The 13,448-nt window shown below is 50.3% G+C and overlaps 1 protein-coding gene across 1 annotated transcript; it reads left to right on the forward strand.

Annotated features, from left to right (window-relative positions):
• The first annotated feature begins 4,450 nt into the window (after positions 1–4,450).
• On the forward strand, positions 4,451–13,448 carry AMT (aminomethyltransferase). The gene is made up of 9 exons (XM_038772332.1): positions 4,451–4,531; positions 5,859–6,026; positions 6,447–6,527; positions 8,902–9,033; positions 9,278–9,356; positions 10,095–10,240; positions 10,516–10,696; positions 10,931–11,086; positions 12,150–13,448. Exons 1-9 carry the CDS (start codon positions 4,451–4,453, stop codon positions 12,326–12,328), a joined length of 1,203 nt encoding a protein of 400 aa, XP_038628260.1. The 3' UTR covers positions 12,329–13,448.

Consider the following 13,448-nt stretch of genomic DNA (forward strand, 5'->3'; position numbering starts at 1 on the left):
CGCTTGCTGTGTATTAAACACTGTTCTCAGCACCGGGGTAGACACGAATTGATTAGGTTGGACAGAGTCCCTGTCCTGTGTGGGGCTCACAGTCAAAGGAGGAGGGAGAATAGGAGAACTGAGGCACCAAGAAGTTGTGACTTGCCCAAGGTCACACAGCAAGCAATTGGCAGAGGCAGGATTAGAACCCAGGTCCTCTGACTCCCAGGCGTTTGCTCTTTCTGCTAGGCCACGCTGCTGCCCTTTAGCAGGAGGAGGGAGGCGGCCATGGTGTCAAAGGCAGCTGAGAAGTCAAGGAGGATCAGGACCAAGCAGAGTCCTTTGGATTTGGCTATAAGGAGGTCGCTGGTGACCTTAGAGAGTACAGTCTCAGTGGAATAAAAGGGTCAAAAGCCCGACTGTAGTGTGTTGAGGGGAGCTGGTGGAGAGGAAACAAAGGCAGCAGGTGTCCGTGACACACACCAAGAGTTCGATAAATAGTTGTGGGATCGAGAGAGGGCTTTTTTTTTAGTTTGGGGGTGCTCAAAAGCGAGGGTTCTATATTTGGGCCTCAGTAACACTGGCTCTCTTAATGCTGCAGGGCCAGTTAAACAAGGCAGGTTCCTGTGCGGTTGGACTTCAGTTCTTTCAACATAGAAATGTTTGTTTGGCAGGATGTTACCATGGAGCAATGACCCATGGGGACTGAACTGTGGCCCCTTCACAAGGCGGAGATCTTTTGGCTTGAGAAATCCACAAGGATGTAGGTCGGTCAAAGGACATCGATTAGGCAAGATATTTTGCCGGTTGCTACTGTGCATGTTTGAATGAGATTCAGGAATTTCCTCACAGTCCCCAGATTTGTCACTTTAGTCTTACACTGTTTCCAGGGTTAAGTAAACGATGGCATTTGTTAAGCACTTACTACGTGTCCAGCACCGTTGTAAGCGCTGGGGTAGACACAAGCCAATCAGGTTGGACACAGCCCCAAAATCTGCTACCTCTTCTTTCATGGGAAGCAGTGCGAAGAGATCATCATCATCATCATCATCAATCGTATTTATTGAGTGCTTACTGTGTGCAGAGCACTGTACTAAGCGCTTGGGAAGTACAAGTTGGCAACATATAGAGACAGTCCCTACCCAACAGTGGGCTCACAGTCTAAAAGAGATGGGAAAGGAGGAGGGAAGGAGATGGGAAAGGAGATGGGGAAGGAGAAGGGAAGGAGAAGGGAAAGGAGGAAGGAAGGAGAAGGGAAAGGAGGAAGGAAGGAGAAGGGAAAGGAGGAAGGAAGGAGAAAGGAAAGGAGGAGGGAAGGAGATGGGGAAGGAGGGAAGGAGATGGGGAAGGAGATGGGAAAGGAGGGAGGAAGGAAGGATAAAGTAAAGCGAGCAGGAGTCTGGAGCTGACATCATTTGCTGACATCTCCTGCCATCACATTCTGACCAATAGCCTAATTACTAATTCGCTCCACCTATCCCACATGCCTGAAACTGCCTTTCCAGCTTTATTCCTCTTGAACACTTCACCCAGAAAGTCCAACCCGAATTCTCTCAAAACAACCAAGATGGGGTCAGTGCTGCTGGCAAGTCCTTGGCCTCTACTCAACCCTGCCTCCCTCCTTTTCTTAACCTTAGCGGCAGGTGGTCTGCTGAGTCTTGCTCGTCCCGGGGTCTTCAACGAGACCCAAGAGCTTCTGGGCAGGGTTGAAAAGCCCCCACATTATGCCAGCTCTTTAAAGCCTACTTGCCATGCCCAGACTCCTTCCCAGTGCCTCCCCACAAGTCCCCCCTTATTTTTTTCCCTGGACCTGAAACAAAAAGTCGGCACCCAAACTTCCAATAGCACCAGAATTCTTGTGTCCAAATGTTGCCCAATTCTCAAATCAAACTTGTGCTGACTCTTAACCTTTCATATAAATGTGTATCCAGTAAGCAGCTATCCTTTGTTTTTGAAGATGATCCTACCGTCAGGAAGAAGTAGCATGGCCTAATGGATAGAGCAAAGGCCTGGGAATCAGGACCTGGGTTCTAATGCCACCTCCGCCACTTGTCTGCTGTGTGACCTTGGGCAAGTCACTTCACTTCTCTGGGCCTCAGTTCCCTCATCTATAAAATAATAATAATAATGGCATTGATTAAGCGCTTACTACGTGCAAAGCACCATTCTAAGTGCTGGGGAGGTAACAAGGTGATCAGGTTGTCCCCCTTGGGGCTCACAGTCTTAATCCCCATTTTCCAGATGAGGTAACAGGCCCAGAGAAGTTAAGTGACTTGCCCAAAGTCACACAGCTAAGTGACGGAGCCTGGATTTGAACCCATGACCTCTGACTCCAAAGCCCGTGCTGAAATGGGGATTAAGGCTGTGAGGTCTATATGGGATAGGGACAGTGTCCAACCTGATCAACTTGTATTCATTCATTCATTCAATCGTATTTATTGAGCGCTTACTGTGTGAAGAGCACTGTACTAAGCGCTTGGGAAGTACAAGTTGGCAACATATAGAGACGGTCCCTACCCAACAGCGGGCTCACAGTCTTGAAGGGGGAGACAGACAACAAAACAAAACATATTAACAAAATAAAATAAATAGAATAGCAAATATGTACAAGTAAAATAGAGTAATAAATATGTACAAACATATATACAGGTGCTGTGGGGAGGGGAAGGAGGTAGGGCAGGGGGGATGGGGAGGGGGAGGAGGGGGAGAGAAAGGAAGGGGCTCAGTCTGGGAAGGCCTCCTGGAGGAGGTGAGCTCTCAGTAGGGCTTTGAAGGGAGGAAGAGAGCTAGCCCAGCGGATGTGCGGAGGGAGGGCATTCCAGGCCAGGGGGAGGATGTGGGCTGGGGGTCGACGGTGGGACAGGCGAGAACGAGGTACAGTGAGGAGGTTAGCGGCAGAGGAGTGGAGGGTGCGGGCTGGGCTGGAGAAGGAAAGAAGGGAGGTGAGGTAGGAGGGGGCGAGGTGATGGACAGCCTTGAAGCCGAGAGTGAGGAGTTTTTGCCTGATGCGTAGGTCGACTGGTAGCCACTGGAGATTTTTGAGGAGGGGAGTAAGATGCCCAGAGTGTTTCTGCACAAAAATGATCCAGGCAGCTGTGTGAAGTACAGATTGAACTGTACTTCACGTATGTCACATAACATTCATTCATTCAATCGTATCTACCCCAGCGCTCACTACAGTGCCTGGCACATAGTAAGCGCTTAAGAAATACCATAAAAAGGGAGAACTTATCCTTGTAGGCATTTCTGAAAATAGTGCAATCGTGATTTTGTAGGCCCTCCCATTTCCCCAGACCCACGCGGTTTTACATCGGGCGCTACCTAGACGAGGACTGTGTCCCATTCCGGCTTGCTAAGCTCTAGCCCACAGCTGACTAGAATTTATTGCTTAATAAGTAATTAATAACTTCATACTTCACTAAGTATTAAATGAACCGGGGCTTCCTTCCTTCCGTCACCTTTTTTCCCAGGGTTGCGAGCTGGTAAACAGGGAAAATGTGGATACGTCCAGTTCCTTCCGGGCCTCTTCTGCTTCAGCCGGCCTCCCTGGAAGTATTCTAGCCCTTGCCATTACGGCCTATTACCATTACCAAAAATCTCCAGTGGCTACCAATCAATCTGCGCATCAGGCAGAAACTCCTCACCCTGGGCTTCAAGGCTGTCCATCCCCTCGCCCCCTCCTACCTCACCTCCCTTCTCTCCTTCTTCAGCCCAGCCCGCGCCCTCCGCTCCTCTGCCGCTAATCTCCTCAATCAATCAATCAATCAATCAATCAATCGTATTTATTGAGCGCTTACTATGTGCAGAGCACTGTACTAAGCGCTTGGGAAGTACAAATTGGCAACACATAGAGACAGTCCCTCACCGTACCTCGCTCTCGCCCGTCCCGCCATCGACCCCCGTCCCACGTCATCCCCCGGGCCTGGAATGCCCTCCCTCTGCCCATCCGCCAAGCTAGCTCTCTTCCTCCCTTCAAGGCCCTGCTGAGAGCTCACCTCCTCCAGGAGGCCTTCCCAGACTGAGCCCCTTCCTTCCTCTCCCCCTCGCCCCCCTCTCCATCCCCCATCTTACCTCCTTCCCTTCCCCACAGCACCTGTATATATGTATATATGTTTGTACATATTTATTACTCTATTTATTTTACATATACATATCTATTCTATTTATTTTATTTTGTCAGTATGTTTGGTTTTGTTCTCTGTCTCCCCCTTTTAGACTGTGAGCCCACTGTTGGGTAGGGACTGTCTCTATATGTTGCCAATTTGTACTTCCCAAGCGCTTAGTCCAGTGCTCTGCACATAGTAAGCGCTCAATAAATACGATTGATGATGATGATTAAGGCTTGGGTGTCAGGGGCAGGGCGAGTCCTCAGTCTGTCTGGTTTGGAGGCTTCTGGGAGATGTAGTCGGCCGGACTACATCTCCCAGAGGCCTCTGCGGCCCCGGCCAATTCTGCCTTTGTGCGGCTGAAGATGCAGCGGGTGGGGAGGTCGGTGGTCCGGCTCGCCGGTGCGGGACGAACCGCGGGACAGAGGACGCTCAGCTCCGGCCAGGTGGGTTCTCCGGTCGGGCCGGGATGAGCGGAGAACGGGGTCAGGGGGGTTAGCGCCGGCCGCCCGCAAAGGGTGCTGGGAAATGGAGGCCCCCCCCCCCCCCCCCCCCCCCCCACCGTGGCGGAAAGGCACCACAATCGTGCGGGCCGAGGAAGAGGGGGTCAATCATCATCATCATCAATCGTATTTATTGAGCGCTTACTATGTGCAGAGCACTGGACTAAGCGCTTGGGAAGTACAAATTGGCAACATATAGAGACAGTCCCTACCCAACAGTGGGCTCACGATCTAAAAGGGAGAGACAGAGAACAAAACCAAACCGACTAACAAAATAAAATGAATAGAATAGATATGTACAAGTAAAATAAATAACTCGAGTAACAAATATGTACAAACATATATACATCATCATCATCATCAATCGTATTTATTGAGCGTTTACTATGTGCAGAGCACTGTACAAAGCGCTTGGGAAGTACAAATTGGCAACATATAGAGACAGCCCCTACCCAACAGTGGGCTCACGGTCTAGAAGGGGGAGACAAAACCAAACATACTAACAAAATAAATAGAATAGATATGTACAAGTAAAATAAAGAAATAGAGTAATAAATATGTACAAACATATATACAGGTGCTGTGGGGAAGGGAAGGAGGTAGGATGGTGGGGATGGAGAGGGGGAGAGGAAGGAAGGAGCTCAGCCTGGGAAGGCCTCCTGGAGGAGGTGAGCTCGCAGTAGGGCCTTGAAGGGAGGAAGAGAGCTAGCTTGGCGGAGGGAGGGCATTCCAGGCAAGAACGAGGCCCTGTGAGGAGATTAGCGGCCGAGGAGCAGAGGGTGCGGGCTGGGCTGTAGGAGGGGGCAAGGTGGTGGAGAGCCTTGAAGCCCAGGGTGAGGAGTTTCTGCCTGGTGCGCAGATTGATTGGTAGCCACTGGAGATTTTTGAGGAGGGGAGTAACATGCCCAGAGCGTTTCGGGATCACCAAGAAGGGAGAGGGGTGGGGCGTCGAAGCAGCAGTGGATAGGGCATGGTCCTGGGAGTCGGAAGGACCTGGGTTCCAGTCCCGGTTCCCCCACTTGGCCACCGCCTCACCCCTCTGGGCCTCAGTAACCTCCTCGGGATAATGGGGATTAAGACAGGGAGCCCCACGGGGGACAAGGGACGGCGTCCACCCCAGCATTTAAAACAGTGCTGGCGCAAAGTAAGCGCTTAACAAATACCGGGAGTAGTATTAGAAAAGTAGCAGCCTGGGAGGAGGGTACTCGTCTGCTCTCCGAATTTCTCTTCTGGCTCCATCTTCACGTAACTCCCCTTTCCCTTGGTGCAGGAACCCTTGAAGAAAACACCACTGTTTGATTTTCACCAAAGCCACGGGGGAAAGATGGTGGCTTTTGCTGGTTGGAGTCTGCCCGTGCAGTATCGAGACAGCCATGTGAAGTCTCACCTGCACACCCGGCAGCGCTGCTCCCTCTTTGACGTGTCACACATGCTGCAGGTAACAGCCGGCGGACAGAAGGCTCCTCGGCTGCAGGAGAACAACCCGGGAGTTGGGTGTCTTGGGCACAGAGGAAGTGTACCTAGAACTTTTTTCGAGGCGCTGGAAAGGGGTGTGAAAGCAGAGGTGGTGGGGGAGGGTGTTAAATTGACTTGGGCTGGGTCAGGATTTCCCCCGAGACAGAATTGCAAGAAAGGGGACTTAAGCAGAAAGGGCCAAGGCATCCCCAGGGACTTGGAATAAAGGAGGAAATCTAGCACGACCCCAGAAGCTAAATACCTTGCTGATCCTCAGAGATGCCACTGGGGCTAGGTGATTCTATGCCATTTTACACAGTCTCCCCTCCGTGACACCCAAACACAAGGGAGGAACGGGATGGGCGATGGGGCAGCTGCTGAAATCCCACGTTCTTTTCTCTAGACAAAGATACTCGGTCGTGATCGAGTGAAGCTGATGGAGAGCCTAGTTGTTGGAGACATCGCAGAACTGAAGCAAAACCAGGTGTGACTCATCACTACCTCCCCTTAGACCCCATCTGTAATCAAACATATTTACTACTACTAATTATTATTATTGTGGCATTTGTTCAGTGCCTATTATGTGCCAGCATGCTTACTGTGTGCAGCGCATTGTAGAGAAGCAGCGTGGCTCAGTGGAAAGAGCCCGGGCTTTGGAGTCAGAGGTCATGGGTTCAAATCCTGGCTCCGCCACTTGTCAGCTGTGTGACTTTGGGCAAGTCACTTAACTTCTCTGTGCCTCAGTTACCTCATCTGTAAAATGGGGATTAAGATTGTGAGCTCCACGTGGGACAACCTGATCACCTTGTAAACTCCCCAGCGCTTAGAACAGTGCTTTTCACATAGTAAGCGCTTAATAAATGCCATTATTATTATTAGTAGTAGTAGTAAGCGCTTGGGAGAGTACAATACAACAGAGTCGGTAGATATGTTCCTTGTCCAAGAGATTATCATCCCCAGAGAAGCACCAAGCCCTCAGAACACAAATGCACACCCTTGTTCACTTGCTTCTCACCTGATGCGCTGGGACTATGACAAAAGAGATTTCTGTGAGGTGTTCCCGTACTCTTGAGTGGACAGTGTTTATGTTTTGATGTAGGATCCTGCTGTGTGCCTACTGAATTGAACACACGTATTGATTAGGCACCCCAGACAAAAGTGCCCTCTGTCATTGTTTTCTTGCCTTTCTGTTATTTCACCAAGTTGTTTCCATTCCATTGAGTGTAACTGGTAAATGGCCGAGTTCACTATTTTCCCTGGGGCTGAGCTGGTGCCCTGGATCTGGTCGCTCTGTGAAAGGCCAGTTAGTAACGTCCCTGCTTTTAGCGCCAAATGGGAAAGCAGGAGATGAGAGGCTAGAAGCAAGTAAAAATGATATTTGAGTACCCACTGGGTGCAATGCAGTGTACTTTATATGTGGGAAAGTATAACAGAAGCATGACACACAGGGGAGGCAGACATGATATTTACAAGTACAGTAATCAAGGAGGCAGGGTGGCTTAATGGAAAGAACAGGAATTCTAGTCCCTGCTGTGCCACTGGAAAAGACTCTCAACCTCTCTGAGCTTCCGTTTCCTCATTTGTATAATGGGAATAAGATAGATTGTGAGCTGTATGTAGGATAAACTGTACTCCATCTGTTAACTTTATAGTAAGCATTTAACAAATACAATCATGATTACAACCTATCCCAGCGCGTAGTACATAGCACTCCCATGTCATAATAATAATAGTTTTTGTAGATGAGGTAGATTTGGGAATCATTCATTCATTTAATCGTACTTATTGAGCGCTTACTGTGTGCAGAGCAGTGTACTAAGCGCTTGAAAAGTACAATTCAGCAATAGAGACAGTCCCTGCCCACAATGGGATTACAGTGTAGAGGGGGGGAGAAGGACATCAAAACAAGTCAACAGGCATCAGTCGCATCAATATTAAATAAATAGAATTATAGATATATACACATCAAAGCAAGTAAACAGGCATTAGTGTTAGTAAACAGAATTATAGATATGTACATATATACACGAGTGCTGTGGGGCCGGGGGTAGAGCAAAGGGAGTGAGTCGAGGTGATGGGGAGGGGAGGGGGAGCTGAGGAAAAGGGGGGCTTAGTCTGGGAAGACTAGAGATGTTTAGAGGTGGTAGCTGAGGCCACATGAGAAGATGAGTGTTCCCTTAGGGAGTGACTTTAAAGCGAGAAGACTAGGGGACAACAGAGCCTCGTGGGAGACAGAAGAGTGAGAAGATGAGGTAGAAGAGGAGCCAGCGAGGGAAATAGAGAATGAGCAGTCAGAGAGGTAGGAGGAGAGCCAGGATAGTATTGTATCAGCAAAAATGAGACCTGAGAGTGTTCTGAGGTGGGAGAATGGTCCTCTGTGTCAAAAGCAGCTGAGAGGTCAAGGAGGATTAGGACAAAACTAGAACCCTTTGGACTTGGCTGCAAGAAGTTCATTGGTCACCTGAGAGAACACGTTTGGGCAGAGCGAGGGGGCCAAAAGCCTGACTTTTATTGGGTCCAGAAAATTGGCAGTGGAGAGGAGACGAAGGCAGCGGGGGTCCATTCCACGAGTTTGGATAGGAATGGGAGCGGAGAGAAGGAGCGATAGCTGGGGAGACCTCTTCAGATATGGGGGAGGGGAGACGAGCATGTTTGAAGGCGGAGGGGAAGGAGCCAACAGGGAGTGAGAGGTTGAAAGTAACAATGAGAGGGGTGAGAGAAGAGAGGGAGCGGGCAATTTTAGAGGGTGAGAGGAGGTAGCATCAGAGGCACAGGAGATCCTTTTAATTGGAGGGTTTTACTTGTTGCTTTAGCCTAACGTTGGGTTATGCTTTTTGCGCTCTTGGTTCTGGTGATAGGGGATGCTGTCTCTCTTCACTAATGAAGAAGGTGGCATTATAGATGACCTGATAGTGACCAACACCTCAGATAATCACCTGTATGTGGTGTCTAATGCTGGGTGCTGGGAAAAGGACATGACCCTCATGCAGGTATGTACGTTTAAAGCTTCAGTATCTTCGCTTTCCGATCTTCTAACTCTATGGGGAAAAACAGGCAAACGACAAAAAAAAACTGCTCTTTTTTCTGCGGGGGAAACAGCAGTTCTTGGGGCCCTTATTGAGGGAAATAGCCGAAAGTTATACTCCTTTAGGCAGATGGGTTGGGAGAAGTAGTTGAGTTCAGGATTCATAGATTTTGGCTGGAATTTGTGCATCTTGGTCCTTTTGCTTTCAGAACAAAGTAAAAGAACTGAAAAGTGCTGGTTACGACGTTGACCTGGAGATGATTGAAAATGCTCTGGTAGCTCTGCAAGGTAAGGGGGCTGGGATTAGATCCGGATTTGTTTGGATTTTTTTTCCCTGCCTGACGACTCCATGGCAAAGAAATTCTGTTTGAGAATTTCAACAGGAAGGTGGGGAGAAAAAATTTCCCATTGTAGCCAGTGAGGGGAAGAGATTAGAGAGGCGACTTAGAGGAACCTACGGAGGCTAGTTTCTCTAAAATTGGGAATGTTGAGAAACTTGGCCAGAAAGAAGCTTTTTCCTGCATTTCTTGATGTCCGTTCTGAGTCAGCACAAGTGAGGGGGATGGAGGGATGGGGACAAAAAGTAGTCATGGGGACCAAGTCACCTGCTTGGAAGGAGACGTGGGGCTTGTGACAGTACCGGCAGCTTGGAGATAACACCTTGAATTTGTGTATTTTCATTTTTCTGAAGCACTTTCGCATCAGATTCTTCATTTTGTCTGCACAACAGCCCTTTGAGGTAGGGAGAGTAAGTGCTCAATAAATACGATTGAATGAATAGGGAGAGGCCTCCCTGTGTTTCAAGTGAGAAAACAGATCCAGAGAGGTTAAGTGACTGGCCCAAGGATACACAGCGAACCCGTGGCAGAGCCAGGACTAGAATCCAGGTCTTTTTCCCAGACCTGTGTCTTTTCCAGTACACCTCACTGCCTACCAGGGCTGGGGGGTAGCACAGATTTTGGGGTATTCCAGGAGTAGGCTGATCTGTGTTTTGGGTTTTTCTTTCGCTTTTAAACTAATGCCTAGGACCCTCTACGGCTCAAGTGCTGCAGGCCGGGGTGTCAGATGACCTGAGGAAGTTGCCTTTTATGACCAGTGCAGTGATGAATGTGTTTGGTGTCCCAGGCTGCAGAGTGACCCGCTGTGGATACACTGGGGAAGATGGTGTGGAGGTACTCTACTATCAATCGGTAGTATTTATTGAGAGCAATACACTAAGCGCTTGTGAGTGTCCAGTACAGCTGAGTCGGTAGACACATTCCCTGCCCACCATGAACTTAGAGTCCGGGGGGCGGGGGGAGAGAGACATATGCCAAAGTACTACCCCCGTGGAATTTTCTCTGTTTCCAGAACTGTCCTTCCATCACCGAGTCCTAGCGAGACCTTTAGCCCGCTTGGGGGTTTGAGGGACTGACCTTCACGCACCATTCCTTTTCTCTTGCGTCAGATCTCGGTACCGGCAGAACGAGCTGTGCAACTGGCTGAGCTACTTCTGGGGAACGAGGAGGTGAAGCTGGCAGGGCTTGCCGCCCGGGACAGCCTCCGGCTCGAGGCCGGCCTCTGCCTCTACGGAAATGACATCAACGAGAGCACCACCCCCGTCGAAGGCAGTCTGGTCTGGACCCTGGGTAAGTCTGGGAGGAGCCCGAGATTTGGCAATGGGGGCAGGAGCCGCATTTGCCAGCCGTCTCCGGTACCCGCGATTCGCCCCGCCTTTAAAGAGGAGCAAGAAGGCCGAGACACGCTTGACTGGTCTCAAGGACGTAGTATTCGGAACAGAGTGTGCCGTGCATTTGATTCGGTGTTCTCTGATGGGAATGCACAGTGAACTTCCTAAGTGCCTCCGTCTGTGGGTGTCCCAGGGAAACGCCGCAGAGCTGCCATGGATTTCCCTGGAGCTGCTGTCATCGTCCCCCAGATTAAAGGGAAGCTGAAGCGGAAACGAGTGGGACTGATGACCACCGGAGCCCCGGTGCGACAGCACAGCCCCATCCTGAATGCAGAAGGCGTGGTGATAGGTAGGTGGGACCGAGCGCAAGATCTCAGTGACCGCACCTCTGGAAGGGGGCTGGGGTTCCCCTCACCCCCCACACCCTTAGAGCAGCCGTGTTCCGGTGCTGTGACGCAGGCTGTTTTGAGATCGTCTACAAGTAACGGAGTGAATTTTAAGTCTGAGGCGTGGCTTCTTGCCCTCATGTTGCTGGCCCTGGGAGGGAGGAGCTCTGGTTTTGCTTTCTAATTCTGGCGGAATCAGAAGTTGACACGGGCTCTTCTTGAAGTCTCGAGTAACAGCAGTAATAATAATAATGATAATAATTGTGGTATTTGTTAAGCGCTTACTCTGTGCCAGGCACCGTACTAACCTTTGGGGTGGACAGAAGCAAATTAGGTCAGACACAGCCCTTGTCCCACATGGGGCTCCCAGTCTCAATCCCCATTTGACAGGTGAGGCACAGAGAAGTTAAGTGACTTGTCCAGGGACCCACAGCAGACAAGTGGCAGAGTCAGGTTTAGAACCCATGACTTCCAACTCCCAAGCCCGGGCTCTGTCCACTACACCACGTTGAGCGGTAGGGTCTAGTAGATAGAGCCCGGGAGTTGAAGGACCTGGTTTCTAATTCCGGCTCCGCCACTTGTCTGCTGGGTGAAGTCCCTTCACTTCTCTGCGCCTCAGTCGCCTCAGCTGCAAAATGGGGATTAAGACCATGAGCCCCATATGGAACAGGGATCGTGTCCAACCCGATTTGCTTGTATCCACCCCAGTGCTTAGCCCAGTGCCTGGCACATAGTAAGCGCTTAACCAATACCACAATTCTTAGGAGAAGAATGTGAAAATGAAGCATTAGCTCCTCTGGAGTGGGACCTAACTCTCTGAGGTTGCTATCCTGGAAGAGGAAACTAGAACTCCACACTAACTCGTCTTGTTGGATGAGCTCTCTGAACCCGCCTCCCTCCCCCTCATCCCCCTTTCCTTAAATTGTCTCTAAACAGTCAGGAGAAGCTAAGCCTCCAGTTGGCTTTCTTTTGCTGATGAGATGAGTTCTCACTGCTGACCGCGCTCGTATCCCTTACCGTGTCCAGGGGCAGTTACCAGCGGCTGTCCCTCGCCGTGTCTGAAGAAGAATGTGGCTATGGGCTACGTAGATGGAGATCACAGCAAACCGGGGACTCCGCTGCAGGTGGAGGTGCGAAAGAAGAAACAGGCAGCTGTCGTCAGCAAGATGCCCTTTGTGCCTACCCGCTATTACACTCTGAAGTGAGCTCACCTCCCTCCTGGAGGGACCCGGGCAAGCACACGATCTTCATTCCAATCAGTTATTTGGGGAGAGAAGTATCCATGCAGCAAATCACAGCTGCTGATCTAGGGTCTTAGCATAGGTCTTCCCTGGGGAGCCTGAGATACTAGCCGGTGCCAGGGCATCACGTTACTAGGGTGCAGGTGGTCAGGGAAGAAGATCAGGCAGCTTCTTGGAGGTCGGGGAAGCCACAGAAAACTCTCAGTTCTGCCATCCCTGTCTAGTGCACTAAGTAGTTGGAGCAGTTCTCCCAAAGGGTATCTTAGAAGAGGTCAGTGCTGAAACGGTGAATAGAGATGAGTAAGAATTCAAGTATTAGAAAGGAATAAGAAATGGAAAAAACAGATCCAGTCCCTGAGGCCCCGACAGGCCCTTTCCGAGTTGGCTGGACCATGGCCTTGATGCTCTCGAACTTTGGATCATCGGCCCTTTTTACTGCAGTTTACCCGAGCTGGGCCTTTTCCTCTTGTTTAGCGGAGGCGTCTCGAGGAAGGGTCCACCTTTGGCCGTCATTTCCAGGAAACGTCTTGTATCAAAACCGAAACGAGGCACAGATGAACTTAAGATGGTAGTGTAGGATCCCATTCCTGCCCCAAATAGCTGGGTCGTGGCTAGGCCGCAGTGGGGTGGCGTCATAACTCAGATTTCAGGAGTGAAAGTGACCCTATGTCGTGTTTTTAACCTCTCGGCACGGACCACCTTGAGGGCCGTAAGCTTGGCATCCTAGAATACTCACACAGTTCTCCCTGCCAGTTTGGAGCAAGTAAAGCGGGGTTGCTCAACGGTCCGTCACATTTGCGCAGCTGTGCCTGCTCGGTTCCTGCCCGGAAGGCTGGACCAGTGGCATCGGGGTCGCCCAAATGTCAGTAAATTCCGGGACAGACCATCAAATAAGCTAAAATTGGGAGCGTCCAAAAAGCCAGGCAAACTATTTCAATAGCCATAAATACAGTGGCCGCGGCAGACTTGGGTGAGAGGCGGTGGAGCTTAGCGGAAAGCATGTGTCTCAGAGGCAGGAGACCTGGATTCTAGTCCTAGTTGTGCCCCTGGCCTGCTGAGTGACCTTGGGAAAATCAAAACCTCT

This window comes from Tachyglossus aculeatus, chromosome X1 (assembly GCF_015852505.1).
Source record: "Tachyglossus aculeatus isolate mTacAcu1 chromosome X1, mTacAcu1.pri, whole genome shotgun sequence".
Classification (NCBI taxonomy): domain Eukaryota; kingdom Metazoa; phylum Chordata; class Mammalia; order Monotremata; family Tachyglossidae; genus Tachyglossus; species Tachyglossus aculeatus.

Coding starts and splice junctions, on each gene's coding strand:
- AMT (XM_038772332.1), top strand. CDS start 4,451: ATGCAGCGGGTGGGGAGGTCGGTGGTCCGGCTCGCCGGTGCGGGACGA. Junction 9,034..9,277: donor AGGACATGACCCTCATGCAG/GTATGTACGTTT, acceptor TTTTGCTTTCAG/AACAAAGTAAAAGAACTGAA. Junction 9,357..10,094: donor TGCTCTGGTAGCTCTGCAAG/GTAAGGGGGCTG, acceptor ACTAATGCCTAG/GACCCTCTACGGCTCAAGTG.